General features: G+C 37.6%; 3 protein-coding genes across 4 annotated transcripts in view; 2 read left to right on the plus strand and 1 right to left on the minus strand.

Moving 5' to 3' along the window:
• LOC137128192 (testis-expressed protein 264 homolog) overlaps window positions 1-6,987 on the minus strand; it is a 31,452-nt gene extending 24,465 nt beyond the window's left edge. Inside the window, exons 1-2 of the mRNA XM_067506005.1 lie at window positions 6,438-6,987; window positions 1,502-1,723 (exon numbers count right to left, since the gene is read on the minus strand). Coding sequence (XP_067362106.1) covers window positions 1,502-1,723; window positions 6,438-6,692 — 477 coding nt within the window. The 5' untranslated portion in view covers window positions 6,693-6,987. The remainder of the gene's footprint in view (window positions 1-1,501; window positions 1,724-6,437) is intronic.
• A 941-nt stretch (window positions 6,988-7,928) lies between these two features.
• On the plus strand, window positions 7,929-9,291 carry brk1 (BRICK1 subunit of SCAR/WAVE actin nucleating complex). The gene is made up of 3 exons (XM_067506006.1): window positions 7,929-8,200; window positions 8,681-8,763; window positions 8,849-9,291. The coding sequence occupies exons 1-3, from the start codon at window positions 8,083-8,085 to the stop codon at window positions 8,873-8,875; spliced, it is 228 nt and encodes a 75-aa protein (XP_067362107.1). The 5' UTR covers window positions 7,929-8,082; the 3' UTR covers window positions 8,876-9,291.
• Window positions 9,292-10,835: 1,544 nt separating this feature from the next.
• rbm5 (RNA binding motif protein 5) lies at window positions 10,836-20,360 on the plus strand. 2 transcript variants are annotated; one of them, XM_067505992.1, is made up of 25 exons: window positions 10,836-10,993; window positions 11,218-11,265; window positions 11,887-12,064; window positions 12,271-12,429; window positions 12,593-12,662; window positions 13,076-13,149; window positions 13,861-13,944; window positions 14,206-14,266; window positions 14,637-14,702; window positions 14,820-14,980; window positions 15,207-15,304; window positions 15,434-15,521; window positions 15,608-15,676; window positions 16,048-16,114; window positions 16,352-16,452; window positions 16,570-16,711; window positions 17,414-17,505; window positions 18,147-18,338; window positions 18,467-18,607; window positions 18,727-18,813; window positions 18,957-19,142; window positions 19,236-19,310; window positions 19,392-19,492; window positions 19,645-19,774; window positions 19,861-20,360. In XM_067505992.1, the coding sequence occupies exons 2-25, from the start codon at window positions 11,249-11,251 to the stop codon at window positions 19,984-19,986; spliced, it is 2,565 nt and encodes an 854-aa protein (XP_067362093.1). In that variant the 5' UTR covers window positions 10,836-10,993; window positions 11,218-11,248; the 3' UTR covers window positions 19,987-20,360. The 2 variants fall into 2 exon arrangements, with proteins under 2 accessions (XP_067362093.1, XP_067362094.1); XM_067505993.1 differs by having other exon boundaries at window positions 10,890-10,911.
• The last annotated feature ends 1,301 nt before the right edge of the window (window positions 20,361-21,661 follow it).

Here is a 21,661-nt window from a genome sequence, read left to right on the forward strand (position 1 = left end):
TTTATGTTACAGATTGTATATGTGGATTGATTAATGATGCAGTAGGGCTTCCTATTGTAAGTGTTGGGATTTCAAACAGCACAGCAAATTATGCTGAAGGTGAAAGAACACAGATCAAAACAATATTTAATATTGCTAATGATGGCAACTGATGCCCAGTTTTGACGGCTATGCAAGCTGACCTCTCAGACAGGCTAAGCGCCATTGGAACAGAGCCAGGTTTATACACCATCCAAGCAGATGGTAGAGCCAACTAGACAGGACACACAAAAACAATCCTCCAGCAGAGGGAGAGTGATAGAGACGACCTGTGGTGTTGCCACCTGTTTTAGCACACCGTATAATTAAACCAAATCCACAAAACTCTCTGCTCTTTTACAATGACTCACTTTCCCAGCATCCCTCAAGCACCACTCAGTGAAATCATTCATCATAAAGTGCTAAAAGAGGCTCAAATTGTTCTTCTCCAATTTCTTTCGTCTTCAAGTCCACTCCACGTCTTCTTGCCCTTTACAACCATAAATCTGTTCCTGCAGCACTACACAACACACACCTCCCAGTCCTCGATTGGGATGCACCGAAAATGGCTTAAGCGTGTGTAAAATAATTAAATGAAAAATTAAATAAAAAAAGATTTAAAATGCTCAGTTTGTCAGAAAATGCTATTTAACATTGTGCTGCCTGAAAACACACAGTGCAACTCACATGTGTACGTGACACTCGGATACTGATCATTTACTTGCTGATGTGTGACATAAGCCTGCCTCACACAATGATTGATTCAATCATACATGTTTGCACATTCCTTTTTTATTTCTTACCACTAAAATAAATACTTCAGGTGTGGCTCATAATAATTTCTTCTGCCTATTACCATTGCTAATAGGTTACAATAGGTTACTGAAGCTGTATTGAAACAGAAACAATGAAAGCCTGCTATATCTACAGTAAATCTGTAAGACTTTTTTATAAAAGGTTTAATAGTGTGCTGACTCAATGTGCAGCCAAGACACTTTGTGAGAACACTGGGGCCCATGGGACACATAGTATATATGATGGGCTTAAGGCTAGGATGATGCTGGATGTGTGAATATACTGTATGCTTCACTGTGTCACTGTGATAGCTAGTTCTTTTTCCTATACCTATACATCCAAGTTTACATAGAAATTAGGACACTCTCTGACTTTTTGTCTCTCTCTCTCTCACAAACACTAGTTTGTGTAGTGTGTACACGATAGTTTTTCAACCATACTTAAATATAGTGAGATATATACTGTATACATTTTAAAATAATTGTAAAGTATAACACTATGTTATTTATTTATAATCTTTTATTCTATGTTTTGTTCAGCTTTTTCAGTTCTTTTGAAAACCTTGAAAATACGACTTAGGATATTATTTTCGGTGACGTACGTTTCGAGATTTGACTGTACTATGCAATATAAGTGAGGCATGGGACAGAAAGAGATCCTGCAGAAAAGAGTCCCAACAATACAATACCTTGATGTAGTGGTGTAGCTGGGGGTAGACTTTTCTCAATCTCAGGAGGATGGAGATAAATGTCTTGTTGGGGAACGAGGTAGTGACCACATGCGTGATTTCAGGAAAGGAAAAGACATTGAAACCTGATGTCTCATAGCGCTTCAGGAGCTCCGCGTCTGGCTTGTTTTCTCCTTCGCTCAGAATACTGCCCACAGCGAAGCGGCATTGTGGCCCAGACACCTAGAAACAAAGAACGCAACAACAAAATTATACACAAAATTTGTTATGATAAATAGAGTGTATGAAACATTGAATAATAGTCAGCTCATAAAGAAAAAATGGATAAACATAAAATCAAACATTTACCAACGTTGCTTTTTTTCATAATAGTTTTTCCAAATTGCATAATTATACAAGCCTCTAATATGAAAACAACAGTACTGACAGAGAAATTAATGCCTTCAAGCATAAATGCTATCTGGCCACTTCCAAACAATTTCTGCTTGTGTTTTAGGACGGGAACTGATTGCTCAAAATACCCAACAATGTGCACCATCTCCCTAAATATGCCATTCAATCTACGAGAAAAAAGGTAGATTAGATAGAAAACTGAAATGCCAGCTACCATCAACATTTCCAAAGCACCTGTCTCTAAAGACTGATGAGTCATAATATTTCGATTGTGTAATGTAAGGAATGTTTGTGACTAGCACACACAAGAAAAAAAAGAAAAAACAAAAACACTGGAATGTTATCAGAAAGAAAAAACATATCTTCTCTGATGCCAGCCAGATGCCAAAGTTAAAGAGAAAATATGCTCATTAATTGGAGCTGTAAGTGGAGCATTTGGCACCACGGCAATTATTGCTCCATTCTCCGTTCTGAGCACCCTGGTGCCCATTAAAAAAGATGAAAAGGGAGACACACTTTACAAATGAATACTCCTGGGACATCCAAGACCTTCTCCCTACTGTGCTGAACTGCGCTCCACTGAATGCTCATGTAATAAATAAGCTGGAATGGTCCAATTTGTTCATAAACCTATCAATGCTATGCTTCTGGCACAGCAAATGTATCTGAGAATGCCTTTTTCCCCCTTTTCCTTAACACCTAGGGCGTACAATGGGTAGATGTGTGGTATTCACTGTGCACTGCAGCATAAAGTAATTCTTCACAATGTTTTAAACACAAACCCACACACACACACACACACACACACACACACACACACACACACACACACACACACACACACACACAGAAGGAGGAAGAGAGAGAGAAAAATTGAAGGAAGTGAACAATCTGTAATAAACTTATGAATTTTGTTCATTCAACTAGTAAAAGAAACAATGTTCTACAAGAATATTTAGTCCAGAATTTCTAGCTTTATTTTCTATTGGTGTCAGACTGTGAGGAAATAAACTCTGAATTCAATTTCAGAGTTAGAAGTCTAACTTTGGGCAGGTATCAAAATCTATGTTATCTAATTTTTCTTGATCTGTGAACACAATTTGATCTGTGCAAAGATTTCTGGTATAAGCAAAAGCTTTGGGATGCTGATTTTAAATCATGGCTGTCAAGCATGAAACACAAATATACCACTAGTAAAAATATGTTAATTTCTTCTTGTATACATGATAAATGAAGTGCAATTGCTTCAAACACTTACTGATGAGAGGTAAACCAACCCAAGCAGGGAACCACAATGATCAGAGATGGAGATTATGATAGACACATTAAATGTCTATCAGAAACTTACAAAACCTCATCAACACCATATTTAAAGTGACTTTCACTAAAGTCAAGATAAAAAGTTTTATCCATTATTTTTAACTGCCCAACCTATTAGTGCCATGGTGGATTTTGAGCCTATCCTGTCTGTCACTGGGTAATAATCTGGGTACACCTTGGACAGGTTGTTCAGAATCATGTTTAGACGGATTTAAATGTTCCGTTGTTGCCATGATTGCTCTTACTCTAAATACAACAAATAAATCTGAGAAACTTTACACATGAGAATATCTGACTCGTTGGATGTTTTGGGGGCTCAACGTGGGAAGTCTGAGCTGAGTGGACTTATTAATCATCACAGAGTTTAAGATAAGGAGTTCAGAACAAAGAACCACTGCCAAAAGCACAAGCATCTGTCCACAATCCTTGTTTTGTGTCTCTGCCTTCATCAAGACACAAGTGGTGCTGTCTTTTGATGTTTCTTCAATACACTTGAAGCTCATCTGAAGCAAAATGTTCTGCAGTTCCACTCAAGAAATCATGTCTTCCTGTCTCTGTAGCAGATTGCCTGAACTGGCTTTGGCAGGGCAAAAAGCAAAGTAGTACTTAGTATTTTCCAACCACACTCAGATTCCGTAAGGCTTACATCTTAAATGTTTCACTACCCAACAGGGCAAGTATTAGTGAGATTTTCTATTATTTCATCATTCTCCACAAAGAATAACATTAAGACCGATGCACATTTCCTACTAACCAGCCCTTCCCCCAGCTACCATGCCCACAGCTTCCACCACACTGTGACCCAAACATGAGCCTCTGAAGATGAACAGACAAGTGTCATTTCAAGACTATTGCACTTGTCATTCACTTGAGAAAATCTCTATCTCAAGGACCCAAAACCTTGACCCCGATCATTTCCTTGGAATATCATGTTTGACAGAAAACTACATGGTATACCCTGGGTACGTCTCTCTGATGTTAGGTGGGCACAGCAGGGGAGCAAAGAGGACTGTGGTGTGGAGGTGAAGTGGGCACACTGGGTCACAGAAACCTCCTGGCTATGAAACTGAAGAGGTTGGTGGAGGGGCTTAGTTAGTAGGACTCCAAAATGTGTATTAGCCATTTGTTGGAGCAGACAGAGCTGCTCCAGCCATGTATCCATGGCAACCATCTCAGGACCAACTCAAGTCCTTGTTGAAGTCTTTTGTTTCTCCAAAGGAAGTGATTAAAGGAGGTAAAAGTGAGAAAACTGAGAACAAAGGATGAGGCGAGCCATGCTGACACTTATCCTCTGTCTGCTGCACTTTTGAAAATCCTTCGAACAGCAAATATCAATGGACAGTGTATGACTAGCCACCAAATACCAATCTGAAAGCACTCTCTGGGGCTCCTGATGCAGGGACTGAATGGCATCTTGAGGCTGAGACGCTAATGAGCTGAGATCATTACACCAATTATTTTAACTTAGATCAGGACTTGGGTGTGACTTTGCAGAGGAACTAGGACCCACTGCTAGCTTAATTGCTGGCTTGGGAACAAAAAAAAGGATGAGCCTGACAAAAGGGTTTTGAAACAGAGCAGACGGAGTCCACCACTAAACTCCGGTTACATTCCTTCAGGTTGATGCGCATTAGGACAAGGAATGTTTAAGCCATGCTTGTGCCACTTCAACACTCAACACTCTTGAAATCTTGTTTTAATTATTAATGAATTAATGTAACAATTCCAGTTGAGTGATGCAGACAGAGATTATATCACAATACTACTGACTAAGCACATTTGGCTTGAAAAATTATCTTATTTTTGTGATATTTCATATTCAAATTCTCAAATGATATCTATTTTTATATAGGCCCCGGATCTACAGTACAGTGTACAATAGAGCTTTCATGTAGCTTATGGCCAGCTATACACACTATTTCTATGTTTGAACAGAGTATATTGAAAAAGCAAATCTTACTGGACTTCACTTAAGATTTTGGAGACCGCAGTGTGTAAGCAGGATTAGATATCAGGAAAACAGATCTAGCCGATTATTAATTCTTGGTGCTTATAGATATTGAGCTTTTGGGATGGATGAGTTCACACAGGGAATGGGGGAAGTGAAAACATATCACAAAAAGATCCAAATTCTGAATTGTGTTTTAGCAGCTCTGATGTTGCAGTGAAGGAGATTGCAGTAGCTTCAGTCTCATTTAAAAGAAATGGGAGTTTACCCATTTGGATATATAACATTGATGGAGAAATATAGGAAATGTATATTATAAAATAGATCACTAGAAATACATCATTTCATGATTATTTACAAAATTTTATTTCATATTTAGTATTTGAAAGTGATTTGTTTCACTTTAAAGTGGCACTTTTCTACAGTGACAGTAACTGTCCCATAAACTGTCGCACCTCAGCTCCTCTCAGCTAGAGCAACAACAATGCCAATGTAATTCTGATTTACACATCTAGATGCTGCTGTGAAAAACCATCAGCTAATAAGACAAGTTAGTCAGTTTACTGTCAGAGGGTGAATCCAACATTACCAGCTTGGGAAGTCCTCCAACACACAACACAAAACCAATCCGGCAGTACTAATTGACTAATTCTCTCTAAATAAACGCTATTGCTGATTAGCATAAAGGATGTTATTCCAAAACCTTGGGGAAAAAAGCCTAGTAATTAGACTCAACACTTTCTTATTAAAACTGTGAAATCAGCTAAAACAGACTCGAGCCATTTCTGTACTACTGAAAATAACATTATCATTTGCATTTACCAAAACATATCTATTAGCTGTTGGTAAATAAAATATTGAGATTATGTTTTAATATTAGGTTAACCTATGGTTTGGACCTTTCTTAAAATCCTGATACAGGTGAATAACATTTACAAAATATCATCAGAGCCTATGTCAGGACCAAGCAAAATGTCACCAAATTGACTATTTACTATGAAAATGCACGTTTTAATGACATAAAAGAAATTAGACTATTTAACTGCTGACTTCCTGCAGAGATGTTATTCATCTCAGACAAAGTGACCGTACTCATTTTAAGAGAAACACATTATTGCCATCTAGTGGACTACATAACCCAATTTGCTATGTGAACCTTGCATGTCTCAAAAGTTAAAATTGTTGAGGAAAGCGTGGAGAAACACAATTGAAATAAACAACTTTTGCAATAAGACAATCACTGCTCAGCTGAGTGTAGATTGTTTGAAGGATTACCTTTTTAGGGTCATCATAAAACACTCCGATGCGTGACAGCTTTGGTCCAATACAATAAGATTCCCTAAAAAGTTGTCCACAGTTTCTGTACGGTCCTTCTTTGAATTTGTAGGCAAATGTGATCTTCTTTATGGGAGGAGAACCAGTTAGCACGGTAATGTCTGTGAGGAGTCCCGAGTAAACAATGTAACCAGCTACAGTTAAAAGACTTAACAACAGGCTAATGACCGCACACAGAACGAACCAGTCTGGCATAATGGCTTATTAACAGGCGGAGCAGGTAGCCTACCGATAATTAACAACTTTTGAAAACTAAAAACGATTATATTGCCTGTAACAGACTGCCATTTTCGAGAATAATTATTGTTGTTTTCTGTTGGTTCTTGTCCTTGTTTTATTTGGGGTGTTTCTTCAAACGATTAAGGACCTAAAGATCGCGTACCGCATGGAACTTCCTGGAAAGTACCATTTATACTGACCAAAGGGGTACTTTTTATTACAATTTTGCTTACAAATGCGTGTACAATTATTATAAAACAAACTTGTCCTTGTAAGAAGTGTACTTCATGTTCGATAGTTCATGTTGTCGACAGGACAATGTGTATTTTGATGCTTTCCCTTGCCCCGCTTTGATATTATCGTTAACATAATGGTAACCGCGTGATGACACGTTCTTGTTTATGGCACAAAGGCTGGCAGTGCAATAAATAGTAAATAAATCTTGTTTTCTTTTGCCCCTTTTTACAAAGTCGTTTATTATTATTGTACTTAACAGTTAATTCATTTGCCTTTTACGCTCTGTGGAAAAAAACTTTGAAAAAGAAAGCTCGACATTTTCAAAGTAAGAGCACCGAGTCACATTTTGGTATGATACACAGGAAGACAGGAAATTGAGCAATGGAGTACTGATTTTTTTTCCTCACTACTACAGTACATATATGTATCAGTACTGTTAAATATATGGCACTGTGGGAATGTTTTGCTTCTTCGGGGCCAGGGTAATGTTTTAACCATAATTTATGAAAATAAACATTCTATGTCAAGTGAAAAACTACTGTAATTTATGTACAATTTAACACAAAAACGTCATTTAGTATATGCACATGTACTTTACATGTTATTATTGTTGGTTCATTTAAAACAAATCGTGGAATTAAGTACTCACACTTCAGCAACCAGGAATGTTATTAGGCAACCGAAGAAACTAGAAGTACAATAGACGTAGTGTATGATTATCATAAATTTCTACGTAGTTTGGATCCAAAATAAAAACGCATTCTGTCAGCCCTTGTGTATATGCTGACTGTGTTAGCAAATGAATGAAACTGCCTTGAGTTGCTCTGTAGCGAAAATAAAGTTTGTGCCTGCTGTATAACTGCTTCAAATTGTAAATTTGAACAACCAGTGTCAGCAAACGCCAGTTAGCGGTAAGTAACATCAGGATCGTCATCGTGACGTTATATTGCGGTTCTACGCATTGTGTACTATTTTAAAACTATGGTGTGGTTGCATTTAATTATTGCCCACATTTAAGTTAGATATCAAACAGCTACAACGTCATTTGACCGGGTAACACAGTACTTCCTGGATGAACACAGGGTGCTATCCTTGATTAAACGCTACGAGGAGCTGCGAATCGTGTAACATGGCTGGCCAGGAAGATCCAGTGCAAAGAGAGATTCACCAGGACTGGGCGAATCGAGAGTATATAGAAGTAATAACAAGCAGCATCAAAAAAATTGCTGACTTTCTCAACTCATTCGGTAAGCTCTTAAAAACACTTTACGAATAAAGGCACTGGTATTATTTCTATGTGTAAGTGTAATAGCTAAATCTAGGCAGCTAGCTATGCTGCTGTCTAGCCTCGGTGTTGATGTTTGCAATGGCCACTCCCAGTTAGCAAATAGCTTTATCGATAGTTTGTTGTGTTCACATAGAAGTACTAAGAAAGGTGGATATCGATGTACCTTACGATTGGTCTTTGTTGTTGTTTTTGCGTGTCAAGTGTTAAATATTGAATTCCAAGACGTCTAGAGTCGATTGTTGATAAAGCTAACCAGCTGACTTTTGGGCCACCCAGGCTAATGCTATTCAGCTAAGTTGTATTTAATAAACCAGCATCAGGTAATTCCACATGTGAACGGGTGCTCCCCAAGTAATTAACGCTGACGTTGAAACAGTAAAGCTACGCCCTTAAGAATAACTACTGTGCATGTTGCTGTCAATGCTGTTTATATCGCCAGATATGTCGTGTCGATCCCGTCTTGCTACTCTCAACGAGAAGCTGACAGCGCTGGAGAGGAGGATTGAATATATTGAGGCAAGAGTAAGTATCGTCTACCTCAGTCTAATTTTAATTGTCTATATGACCTCTGTATTTGCATTTTATAAATGTGTACGTGTTGTTACAGGTGACAAAAGGAGAGACGTTGACCTAGACCTCATCATAGAAATTCAAAACATCATGGAGCAAGAGCTACCCTTGTTTGGGAACCATATGGACCATTTTATATTATATGGCTGGGTTTTGTGATGTTTAATCTCATAATACATTTGTAAAGACAATATGGGTATGTCTTGAGTGTCAGTGACTCAAGCATCATCACTGTTACAAAACGCATATACGTTTTGTAACATGCTTCATTATGGATCTGGTATCAGCACAATAATTGACCATCTGTGTTGTATACAGTATAATTACCACATCAGAGACTTGTAAAAGGAAAACATTCTTGTGTGCCAAGTTGAATAAATAATTGTGTAGTCGTTTTTATTAAGGACATGCTTGTACAGTGAACTGTTTGGTGACATTTCAGGATTTAAATGCTGTAATAAATTAAACACAATGACATTGTTTCATGTTGTAGCATATCTTTGTAAGGATGACTTTCAGTGACCAGATGTGTTTAAACATACACAGAAGATTAAGTTTCATTTTAGAACATGCACACACAGTAAGTTGGAGTCTTGTGCAGGTCTACAAAGAAATGCACCTTAAACAAACAAAATTGCACTACTTTTCAATTGAAACCTAATTATTAAATGGTAAATGGTAAATTTATTTATTAAGACCCCCAATGCACTCAATTCATGTATAGAGTTATTAGGTATTACTAGTATATGATTTAATATGGTTAATTGAACATGCAGTTACAATGTCTCTAATAAACAGACAATGGCTGGGCAGCATACAGCTTTATATACCACATCATTACAGGTTTGTGGTACACTGTACAAGAGCCCAAAGAAATAGGATAATAATAGGATGCTGGAAGAAATAAAATTATGCAAGACACTTCCCTCAGATCCACTAGGACACATTTTGAGATGTTACTAAAGTTCTCAGGGATATGGGTCTTTCAATATAGGATGCCCTCGCTATTGTGACCCAGCCAGTGTTGATCATTCTCCAGATTATATCCCAAAAGCAATCAGCCATGGGTCTGCCTTCTTTAACAAATGCCATCTAGATGCTTTCTCAGCTTCTTCTGTGATTAGCTGTATAGCTTGCTTTGAAGGTTTGGGTAAACAATGTATATTAATTTTATACTATATTAATATTATTTACAGTATTAGATATGACGATATATGTGAATTATATTTCACTGTACCTGTTTAATTTTCCATATTTCAGGGAATGATGTTCTATTGGAAAATACTAACAATCCTTCACTTCGTCTGAAAATGCTTATCTTGCACTAACAAAAAGTATGAGGGCACCGAATCTGCTGAAAATAGACAAGACTGAACTATATATTTTTTTTATTCTATTTACTCAAACTTTTAACCTGATGCCTAGGTCAGTCACTATATGACAGCATTCCAATCATATGAACATGAATGAGATTTTATCACACATACAAACTAATTTACTTTACTTCTTTAATCGTTTCTTAAACTGAATATTAGAATAAATTGTAACACAAGTCGAAAAGTTATCTTAATAATCTATAGCTGGTAAGTAGGATGGATTTCAGGCCACACTGAAATAAAAAGGAAATTGACAAGTGAAACAAAGGTAAACATTGATACTGAAAAAAGTTAACGGGATTCACTTAAGCAGTCATATTGCAACAGAATATTTGAATGGAAATACTTAAAGATACTGCAAATATGGCAAACTGAAATCCTAACCTTACAAATTAAAATGGCGGACGAACGGAAAGCGAATTGCCCTCAGTTTAGGCTTTCAGGCAACATATCAAACAGTTGCTCCATTTAACACAATGCAGAAAACTTTATTAACCTATGACCTCAGCAGTCCTAGCTGTGACCACGAACCAACTATTAATCTTAAGTAATTTCTGTAACCCCTTGTACGTTATTCACAAGGCAAATAAGATCAAGCGCAAGTGCCGCCTGTGACGCAACACAAGGGTTAAAATATACTGTGTTACCCATAATGCACCTTCAAACACCAATGCATCTTGGGATAAAGAAGGCGCTTTCGTAGTGTCATGAAAAGTCCTTGAACGTAAATCGTATTTTCTCACGGTTTTTCTGATAACGTTTTAGTAAAGTAGCAGTGAGCAGTAACACTTTAACAAACAACACTGGTAGGTTATTATACATTTAGACTGGAAACCAGCGCAATTGTATAGCTTCTATCTTTGCAGTTAAAGTGGTATGTGTTTTCTCGTGTGAGACTGCGTCCATATTATGGTTTACATGGTAGCGTTAATCTCGAAAATTCGATTGTAGGGCAGCTGCTCTGTCCGAGCGTGTTAACGGCCAAATATCAAAAGAGTGTTTTTAAAACTCGTAACTCTTTTCGTTTTAGAGGTCCCGTGAGTGCGGAGGCAGCAGGGAAAATGGGAGCTGATAAAAGGTGAGTAATGATAGAAAGTTAATGAAAAGTAACGTTAGCGTAGTACGCCATGCTAGACGTGGGACTCCCATGGTCCAGGTTTAAATACTGTTACCTGTAAAGGGGAAAAGAATGTTTTACCCAACGTTGTCTAGGAAACCTGTGCATTTTTGAAAAATGGATAGATTTATTCAGCATCTGCGATGATGTAACCTTGCCATATCAGCATTCTCAATCTTTAAACCAAATCTACAGAACCGACCCTTGAACTTGTCATTTAAAGAATCAATTTTTATTTATTTATTTATTCTATATGTATATATCTACGTCTATATATATCTACATTTTTTTTAAAGTCAAGTATGAACATGGTTGTTATATAAAACTGTAAAGTATCACTGCTGAAACAATTTTGCAAGCTATACATGTAGGCTTAATGTAGAACCATTTTATGCTAAGCACTACAAAATAAAGGAAATATGTGAAATGCATTTTCATATTCCAGCTGTATTGTTTGTATATTTTTAACAAAGAACATGCTGATACAGTTCTAGTTATCTGAATATAACACTAAGGAAGGTTTTGTTATTCCAGACAAGATGTGCAAGTTAACTGCTATTCTTTTCGATGCCCCCTGAATAGAATTAGTCGGACAGAACGCAGTGGAAGATATGGCTCTGACCAAACTCGTGAAGATTCAGATTGGCGTGACAGACGAGAGCGGGACCAAGAGCGCGATCACAATGTGCGCCGCTGGGGGGAAGAGAGACGTGGTGAACGTTATGAAGGTGATCGTAGAGCATCAAGAGACAGTCCAGAGGTAGTCATTCTAACCTTCAGCGACTATGTACCACATATTAATTAATATTAGTATTAATATTAGTCCCTCCAAAATGCAAGGACAGAATTCATGGGGGATTGCGATTGCCAATTATTGGAGTAACCGTGAGATGTTTTGCAAAGTCCTTTTTGTGGCTTGACATCACATTTATCTGATCCAGAGTGTTTCTTTTTCTTTTGTTGAAGCAAAGAGAGAGAAAAAGACGTAACAGTGATAGATCAGAGGATGGTTACCACTCAGATGGTGACTACTCAGAGCAGGATTACAGGAGGGAGCCTGGGGAGGAGAAGAAGAGCAAGACCATCATGCTCTGGGGTCTCTCTCCTCATGTCACAGAAGATGATGTAAGTCATAGTTTTCCTCTGCAGATGCGCAATCTTTATTTCTGCCTCAATGTCCAAATGTCCTGCCTTACAAGAGCAAATGTTTGTTGTTTTTGTTATTGTGGTTTTTAAGGGTGTAGCTAAATAAAAAATGATTAAGTACTGTCTGAATATTTTTTTTTAGATTCGCTTTGCCATAGACCAACTGGAGGGACCCCAGCCAGTGGATGTCAGGCTGATGAAAAAGAAAACAGGTGAGAACAATATATGAAGGACCCCGAGTTTCCCCCGGTTTTTGACCATAGGGCCAATCTGCTTCCATTCAGACCCATTTTCCCATAGCTGCTAGGGGAGAGTTGTGTCAAGTTACAAAAAGGATTTAAAATGTTGATTTGAGACTTTTCAGTTTCCTGTGCAACTTTTTAAGGTAAGTATCAGCAGCATTACTAGTTTTGAGAAAGATGACTGGCAAACACACGCCTTGTTGAGTGTGGTATTAACTGTGGTATTCAGCAGAATTTCTTGCTATGGTAAAACTCCTAAGGAGTGGCCTATTGTGTACCAAACAAGGCCTGGGTCATGAAGCAGTTTGTGGAAGACTTTGAATAATATGCCCATGGATTCTTAACTAACACACCTCCCGTCTATATTTGAATGCTGTCTCTAGGTATAAGCCGTGGTTTCGCCTTCGTGGACTTTTATCACTTGCAAGATGCCTCCCGATGGATGGAGACCAATCAGGTTGCTTCACAATCGCCAAGTCTAGTTTTAATCTTGGGGATCTGAAAAATAATCCAAAAGGCAACCAAAGTGTATTTAATGAGTAGTGTGGAAACTGTATTGATCTTTTTAAAACTGAAAAGAAACTCATGAATTTTAGGTTACAGAGCTCAAAAAATACTTTTTATATTAGATTACAGAGAAACAAAATAGGATTTAAAACTTAGAAATTTAAAGTATTTTGTTTAGTTTAATGTAAGGACAGAGAATTAAAACTGCAGATTTGACTCGTTTCTTCTTAAAGAATCTGCATTTAAGATTATAAACACATTACGTCGCTGACAGTGGTATTGTCAGTGGTATTTTACAGTCAAATTTACCTCAAACTATTCTTTTCCCAGTAGATTAGTTGTTTTTTTTGTTTGTTTGTTTTTAGACAGTCACACTAACATTTTTTGGGAGGAACCCATTCATCTTTTTAAATAAGTCAAAAATATCTGTTAGGGTCACATTGTACACTCTGCTCCAGCTTAGCCTGGGCACACGGGTCCCAAACACCTAAAGAACCCTCCATACTTCATGCTCACATATGCATCATGTGCCTGTCTTTAACACAAAGGCTATCTGTTGGGGGTCCCTCTTCCCCTTCTCTCCCTTCCAACACTGCTTGCTCTATTGATGAGATTGATGCTCACCATGAATACTTGAATAATTTTTGTCTCCCTCTTTCAGAAACGTCTGACCATCCAAGGGAAAAACGTGGACATGCACTACAGTCACCCCAGAAACAAGTATGAAGACTGGCTGTGCAACACTGTAAGTTATTGATTTATTGTTTCATGATTAAAGTGTTACTACAGAACACTGCACCTATGCACACATTAGGCCTTTACATTGTAATTGTTGCAGTCCTGTCAGCATATTTTGTCATACACCTACATTTGCATAAGCTGTAATAGTTAGGTTGTGTCTAAGGTAGGTATGGTATGCAGTACCAATATAGATTGCCTGTTCTCTGAGGCAGCACTGTTTAGGGCTTTAGGTGTATAATAAAAAAATGTGAACGGTTACTTGCAGTGTGGCCTGTACAATTTCCGGAGGAGGCTGAAGTGCTTCAGGTGTGGAGCAGCCAAAGCTGGTAAGTAGTTTAATCAACAAGAGGCCACTGACGCAGACATCCGGATAACCTGATGCAGCAGTACTGGCAAACAGTACAAAATGTTTGTTTTGAGAGTTGTAGAGGCCAAACAATATGGATTCTTGTGTTGTCACCCTGTCAGATCTAGGCAAACTGCATAGATCAGTAAACGGCATGCATTTTCCTTCCTACCAAACATTAATAGAAAATGAGGACAAAAAACAATACATAATAGAGTTGAATTATTGTAAACGTTTAGTCCGGGTTTTTGACCCATATCTTTTTTTTATTCCAATTCCCATTTTCTTGATCACACAGTTTGAAAGGTTATGTTAATGTGCCTCCTACTTCTCTGTCATTTTCTCAACAGAAAGTGAAAGTAGCAATAACACTGGAGTGTCTGAAACTCAGCCCACTGGTGATTTCTATGGCGACAGTAAGGACTTTTACTTTAGAGATCTAATGTTCCACTGTGTTTGTAATAAAACAAAATGTCTATATTCATGGTAGGTTGCTCTTAAACACTTTTTTTTTTTTTTTTTTTCCTGTTCAGCAATCATCCTGAGAAATATTGCACCCCTGACCACTGTGGAAGCCATAATGACAGCCTTGGCACCATATGCTAATCTTTCATCTAACAACATTCGCCTCATCAAGGACAAGCAGACAGGCCAGAACCGAGGCTTTGCCTTTGTCCAGCTGTCCTCTCCTCTGGTAAATCGTTCTTTAATATCCATTAAAAGACATTGAATAATTATAAACTGTGACAAGTCATTTACTGGTGTAAAAGCAATTGTTAGTTTCATTTTGTCTTTTTTCCCAATATTTCTCCCTAGTCTTTAGTTTTTCTCCTTGATTTTTTATTTTATTTTTTTATTTATTTTTTTTTCCCCCCCTTTTTAACATATGTGTCTCAAATTATGTCTGCATATTTTAATAGGAAGCCTCTCAGCTGCTAACCATCCTACAGGGACTGCAGCCTCCTTTAAAACTGGATGGAAAAACAATTGGGGTGGATTATGCTAAGAGTGCCAGAAAGTGAGTGTATCTGCAGAGCATTGTATCCTTTAACGTCCCTCTTTAAACTGCCAACAATTAAGAGCAGAGAGTTTTAGTCTTTTATTTATTTATTTAATTTCTTAGTTGTTACCATTTGTTTTGTTTTAGGGACCTTTTACTGCCAGATGGGAATCGTGTCAGTGCCTTCTCTGTGGCAAGCACAGCCATTGCTGCAGCTCAGTGGTCTTCAAGTCAGGTACGTCCATGCATTCTATGATCATGTCGTATTATTAATTTATTAATCACTGGCACAGGATAATAATACATGCTATACCTTTTTAGCCACAGCAGAGCTCAGAGACAATGTCAGAATACAGCTACCTGCAAGAAGGCTATACTCCAATGTCACAGGTTAGTATAAATAATAATGAAACAAATTGCCTGAGAGCAGTTAATTTCTAAAAGCTTTGCTTTACATTTGCATTTAGTAAAATATGTTTCTGTAGTGACATCTAGTGGCAGCGTTGACAACACGTCCCCATAAAAATAATTGTTCTGTGAATTCTGTGTGACTGATTTGTTTCACGATTATGGTTAGTGACATTACTGAGTACGATTGCTGCAAGAAATCGACATAAGGCATTAAAGTGTTTTAGAAAACAAACAGCACTGCCACGTTTCTGCATGTTGTTACGTCAAGATTTTCTGAATGATTATTTAGACATTTCATTAGGTGAGTTAGTTTTAGTAGCTTTTAAAATGATTCTTTGGATTTTCATTAGGACTACCAGACATATTACCAGCAAGGAGCCGGAGCCAGCATTTCTCAGGGAAATGGGATTCTAGGAGGTATGAGAAGGTTCACACCTATTTAAGTGCTTGCATAGTTACAGACCCTTTATTTTATAGAATATTAATATGGTAAACATGAGGAATAATAACAACTAGCATTTAGTAAAATGCCATCTGTATGTTTTATAGTATATTCTAATATTTGTTCATATTAAGGCTAGTGGAGAACTAAACAATGTAATAATGTGATGTCAGTGACATTGTCACAATCACGCCTTTCTTTTCCAATTTTAGCTGCCCCAGGTGTAAAAATAGTTCCTACTCCAGCTGGAGTAGTGATCTCGCAGAGTGCCCAAGTCTACCAACCCCACATCATTGCTCAGCCTGCTGTTCAGGTTGCACACACATTTTTGTTCATTTGTAATTATGCTATACACCAGGCAGTTTACCTATATGTTATAGTTAAACTGCCTATTGTAAAAATCTCAAATTAACAACTTAATTAATTGCAGGCAATGCCACTTGTTCAGCAATTGGAGCACAAAGCCCAGACAGGACAACTCTCAGCCATTGAAGCAGCATCTGTGCCTGTTGTTCCTGTAGCTGCTGCCAGTACATTAACAGCCTCAGGACAAACAGCTGATGGCAGCACTGGTATGAACACAAGATCCCTTAAAACCTATTATGTTCAGATTTGGTGTGTCTGAAGTAAAAAATATATTTAAGTTGCTGTTACATATGTAACTAAATAATAGTGGTTCCTAGGGCTGAATATTAGTACTGATCTCTCGATTTTCATTCACACAGTCTAGATAGATTATTCATTTATGGTTTAATTTCATCAGATAAATGCAATATTGCATTAAGTAATTCTCAGAATCTAGGAATTATATTTTTTTTGCTCTAGAGAACAAGGATTTGTGTGTGGCTCCAGCTAACCACAGCATATTCACTTCAATGAATACTTTGAGACCCTAACTGAATTGACTATAACAAGTACAAACTCCATACACGTAGTGATCAGATGTCAGATTTTGTCATCAATATTGAATTGTTCAAGAGAGAGTTGCAGTTAATTAGATAATCAATCATTTTCTCCCACCTGAGTTTTCCCTAGTTGTAGGTTAAAGCAATACTTGAGAATTTGCTTCTGACAGTAGTTTGGGAGTAATACTTAGTTCCTAACTTCTCATTTGTTGTTTATGCAGCCAGGAGTAGTGTTTTAATTTGAAAGAATAAAAAAACAGCTGTACATTTAATTTCTGATAAACTTTGTATACTTTTAAGGTAAAACACTGTTTCATTACATTCAATAAGATTTCTACTGCATTTATTGTTATGTTTTATATTTAACAGTTGTTCCTGATACATCAACCTATCAGTATGATGAATCCTCTGGCTACTATTATGATCCACAAACTGGTCTCTACTATGACCCAAACACACAGGTTAGTGTTGCACAACTTTTTGGAAGTCACACTAGGTGATTAGGGGCGACTGTGGCGCAGGAAGATAGGGTGATTGTCCACCAATCTCGCAAATGTTGGTTCAATCCCTGGCTACTCTGGTAAAACGTCGACATGTTTTTGAGCAAGACACTGAACCCCAACTTAGTTGAGTGTTGCATAGCAGCTTCCCCGTCTGTGTGTGTGCAAATGGGTGAATAACAAGCAGTGTAAAGCTTAATAGGTAGAAAAATGCAGACCGTTATGGATGTCCTGTTACCTCCTGTTTTTTGACCAGCATCTAATAAATGGGGGGCAATTTGCGGGAAAAAAAAAACACACAGCATAGAATGCAAACCTGCAATCCTGATAGAATTGTAAGCATCATGGACTGTAGCAGATACGGAAGAATATGGGGATTAAATAACATAGTCAAACACCTTTTAAACCACACATTGTTCCATCTGCCTCCCTGCTCAACCATTGTGAGGTTATCAGTGGTCTCAGATGCAGTAATAGATGTTGTCATAGTGCAAGTATGAGTACAAAAGGGCAGATTCAAAACTCATACTGATACCTGTATTGGGGCATCTGCGTAGGTGATGGTGTTTTAAGTATTTACATTGTTGTCCATATCCTTTCAGTATTACTACAACTCTCAGACCCAGCAGTATCTCTACTGGGACAGTGAGAAACAGACCTACGTTCCTGCCTCAACAGACACAAACACTGGACAAAATGACAGCACAACAAGCAATTCTGCTTCAACAAGTGGTAAAGAACCTAAAGAAGGCAAAGAGAAAAAGGAAAAGCCCAAAAGCAAGACAGCTCAGCAGGTACTGTGAAAAGTCCTAGCATACATGCTGTTCTTCTGCTTCAATTTCTCAGTTGCCTCTTCACTCTTATTGGGAGTGTATGTTTGTTTTTTTCTTTTAAACTTTATGGTCAAATTTGATTCTTTCAGATTGCTAAAGACATGGAAAGGTGGGCTAAAAGCCTCAACAAGCAGAAAGAGAACTTCAAGAGTAGCTTTCAGCCTATTAGTCAAGAAGAGAGAAAAGAGGCAGCAGCTGCTGATGCAGGCTACACACTCTTTGAAAAGAGGGTAATGCTGTGAAATTCAGTATATAGTCATATGATTACACTGCATGTGGAACTGTTACACTTCAGTGTCCTGACTGCATCAGTTTGATTTATTTTATTTTTTTTTGTATTTTCCTTCAGCAAGCAGGAAGTCTAGAGAGACTCATACCAGACTTTTCAAGGTGCCATGAAGAGGAGCCCCCAACCACCATAGTCAACACGTCAAAGGTGGGAGTTTCACCCCTGGTTTTGTGGCACATGGAGTATTGTTATTTTAAGCAATTTTGCCATGTAAATATATATCCATAGACTTTTAGGCATCTTTTATGTTAAATATCTACACTTGCCTTTTATATTGGTTGCTTGGATAGTGTGGCCTTGTGGCAGCCTACAGTGGAGACAGTGACCCTGAGGAAGGTGGAGCAGAGCCTGATGGTGGTGAAGGAGGCCAGAACAAGCTGACAGACTGGAACAAGTTAGCATGCTTGCTCTGTAGGAGACAATTCCCCAACAAAGAGAGTCTAATTCGACATCAGCAACTCTCTGACCTCCACAAGGTAACATCATCTATATTTTCTAAATAAGATATGTCCAAAATGTCTACAAGACTCATTAAATAAGATTCCATCTGCCCAATGCTTCATTTCTAGAAAAACCTGGAGGTTCTTCGCAGATCCAAAATGAGTGAAGCAGAGCTGGAAGAGCTGGAGAGAAAAGAAACAGAGGTTTGGTTCAATACATAATCAGCCAGTAAGCAATGAACCATATTTGTCCTTTCTTAACATATTTATTCCTCTGGTGAACAGATGAAATATAGAGACAGAGCAGCTGAGAGGAGAGAAAAATATGGCATCCCTGAACCACCTGCACCAAAAAAGAAGAAATTTAGCCAACCAGCACCAGTCATGTAAACAAGTTATTTTACTTATTTCAAGGGCTGATTTCTCTGAAATGCTGTTTTCCAGGGCTTACAGTTCACTTTTTAAAAGTATTGTTTAACCATTTATTATTAAATAGTAGATTGAGAAATGTTGAGATGTCCCTTTTTTCCCCGGGCAGTAACTATGAACAGCCCACTAAAGATGGTCTTACCAGTGACAATATTGGGAACAAAATGCTACAAGCAATGGGCTGGAAGGAGGGAAAAGGACTTGGTCGTAACCAACAGGGGATCACGGCACCAATTGAGGTATCTACAATAAGAACGTGTGTGTGTGTGTGTGTGTACATGTGTGTACGTGTGCGTAAAGTATCTAAGGTTGTTGTCATCCTCAGGCACAGTTGAGAACAAAAGGAGCTGGACTTGGCACCAAAGGCACCAACTACACGCTCTCTCCTTCAGACACGTACAAAGATGCAGTCCGCAAAGCAATGTTTGCTCGCTTCACTGAATTAGAATGAGTTGTTCAGCCTCAAGCTTGGATGATTTATCATTATAGTCCAGAGATGATTATCAGGTGAGGTGGAAATGTACCTTGTTTGTATCATAACTAACACTGACTTGGGACAGAAGGAAAAAGGAGTTTCTCCTCTATAGTATTTCACTCAATTTGTGATCCATTATTATGCCTTTTACCATAAATCAGACTGTAGAAATGGGGGCATGTTAAGAGTGAATAATATAATTTAAAAATGTATATATGCACAGTAAATGTACCTTCATAGTTTACATATTTCTTCTGTTTTAATGCCTTTTTTGTGTCTTGTTATGTTAAAAATGACTGTACAGTTTATACAAAATTCTTTGTACAGAAAATAAATGACTTGAACGATGAGTGGTGGTTTCATTAATTTAAATCATTTTCCAACCAATTCTGCAATATGTCAACGGCTATGAATGTTGCTATGAATGTTTATTTTGACCAGAAAATTTAGAACCTCTAACCCCTCCGCATAGCCATATATATAAATCAAAATTATTTTAGATTTCGATGTTTGTGTGCTGATAAAGTCAGTATTTCTAAATCAAAGTAATGCCCTGGGGGATCTTGAGCTATAGTACCAGTATTGTAAAAGTTTAGTCTAGAAAAGAAGTCTGAAAATAATTGCCCATTAGTGGAGTTGCTAATGAACTATCTGGATTGAACTAGAGGCTTTATTTCTTGTTCTTTGTGAACTATAGATGGTTGTAGTTTCCCTGTCAAACTAACTTGTACACATTTCTTGTTTCTATAAACACACACTGCTTATGGTTGTGTTTCCCTTTAGCTGAAGAGCTCACGTTTTTTTCCAAATAATTATCCCTATCATCTCATTTTATTCCGGTTAGAGCAGAAGCTCTAAATAAGTATGTTTGCTGTTTATCTGCTCCTAACTGACACACATCATCCCCCACATACAGTGCAACCAGAATTTTCTTCCACAACAAAGTATTAAGCAAAGGTGGTGAATACTTATGTACATGGGTTTTTTTTGTTTTTTTTTGCAAAGATTTAAAAAAACAAACTTTCATGATGTCATTATGGAGTAACGTCTGTAGAACTGTGAGGAAAAAATTAATTTATTCCATTTTGGAATAAGGCTGTAACATAATAAAATGTGGAAAAAGTTAAGTGCTGTCAATACTTTCTGGATGCACTGTATTCAGTTAAAGTCTGCAGCAATTAGGTTCTTTCTGTAACATTGTAACATGTAAGAGCATTGAGGTTGTCAGGTCAAAATCTGCTCGTGGTCCCTAAAACCCATTTTAAAATCGGTTGGGGATCTTTAAGTCTGTCACTCCCAGACTGTGAAATGCACTGCCCCTGACTGCATGTGGCTGATTCTGCTGATTCCTTTAAAAAGCAACTGAAGACACAAGCTTTTAGCTGACTGGGCTCTTATGGTTGCATCTTTGATGTAGTTGTGTTTTAATTTATATTTGAAGTTTTATTGTCTGTAATATTTTCTCTTTTTAACATTTTGTAAAGCACTTTGGGATTTTTATCTGTGAAAGGTGCTATATAAATACATTTTACTTACTTAAAATGAAGAAAGCCGGACTCACAGTGCAGATGTAGTTTGTCCTTCAACAAAATACCAAATGTTTTTTAGCGACAGGATTGGTTGTTGACCTTGGCTTCGCTTTATTATCACC

Source organism: Channa argus, chromosome 5 (assembly GCF_033026475.1).
Source record: "Channa argus isolate prfri chromosome 5, Channa argus male v1.0, whole genome shotgun sequence".
NCBI classification, from domain to species: domain Eukaryota; kingdom Metazoa; phylum Chordata; class Actinopteri; order Anabantiformes; family Channidae; genus Channa; species Channa argus.

Coding starts and splice junctions, on each gene's coding strand:
- brk1 (XM_067506006.1), top strand. CDS start 8,083: ATGGCTGGCCAGGAAGATCCAGTGCAAAGAGAGATTCACCAGGACTGG. Junction 8,201..8,680: donor TGACTTTCTCAACTCATTCG/GTAAGCTCTTAA, acceptor TTATATCGCCAG/ATATGTCGTGTCGATCCCGT. Junction 8,764..8,848: donor TTGAATATATTGAGGCAAGA/GTAAGTATCGTC, acceptor GTGTTGTTACAG/GTGACAAAAGGAGAGACGTT.
- rbm5 (XM_067505992.1), top strand. Junction 15,677..16,047: donor GCTATACTCCAATGTCACAG/GTTAGTATAAAT, acceptor GATTTTCATTAG/GACTACCAGACATATTACCA. Junction 19,775..19,860: donor GGATCACGGCACCAATTGAG/GTATCTACAATA, acceptor TGTCATCCTCAG/GCACAGTTGAGAACAAAAGG.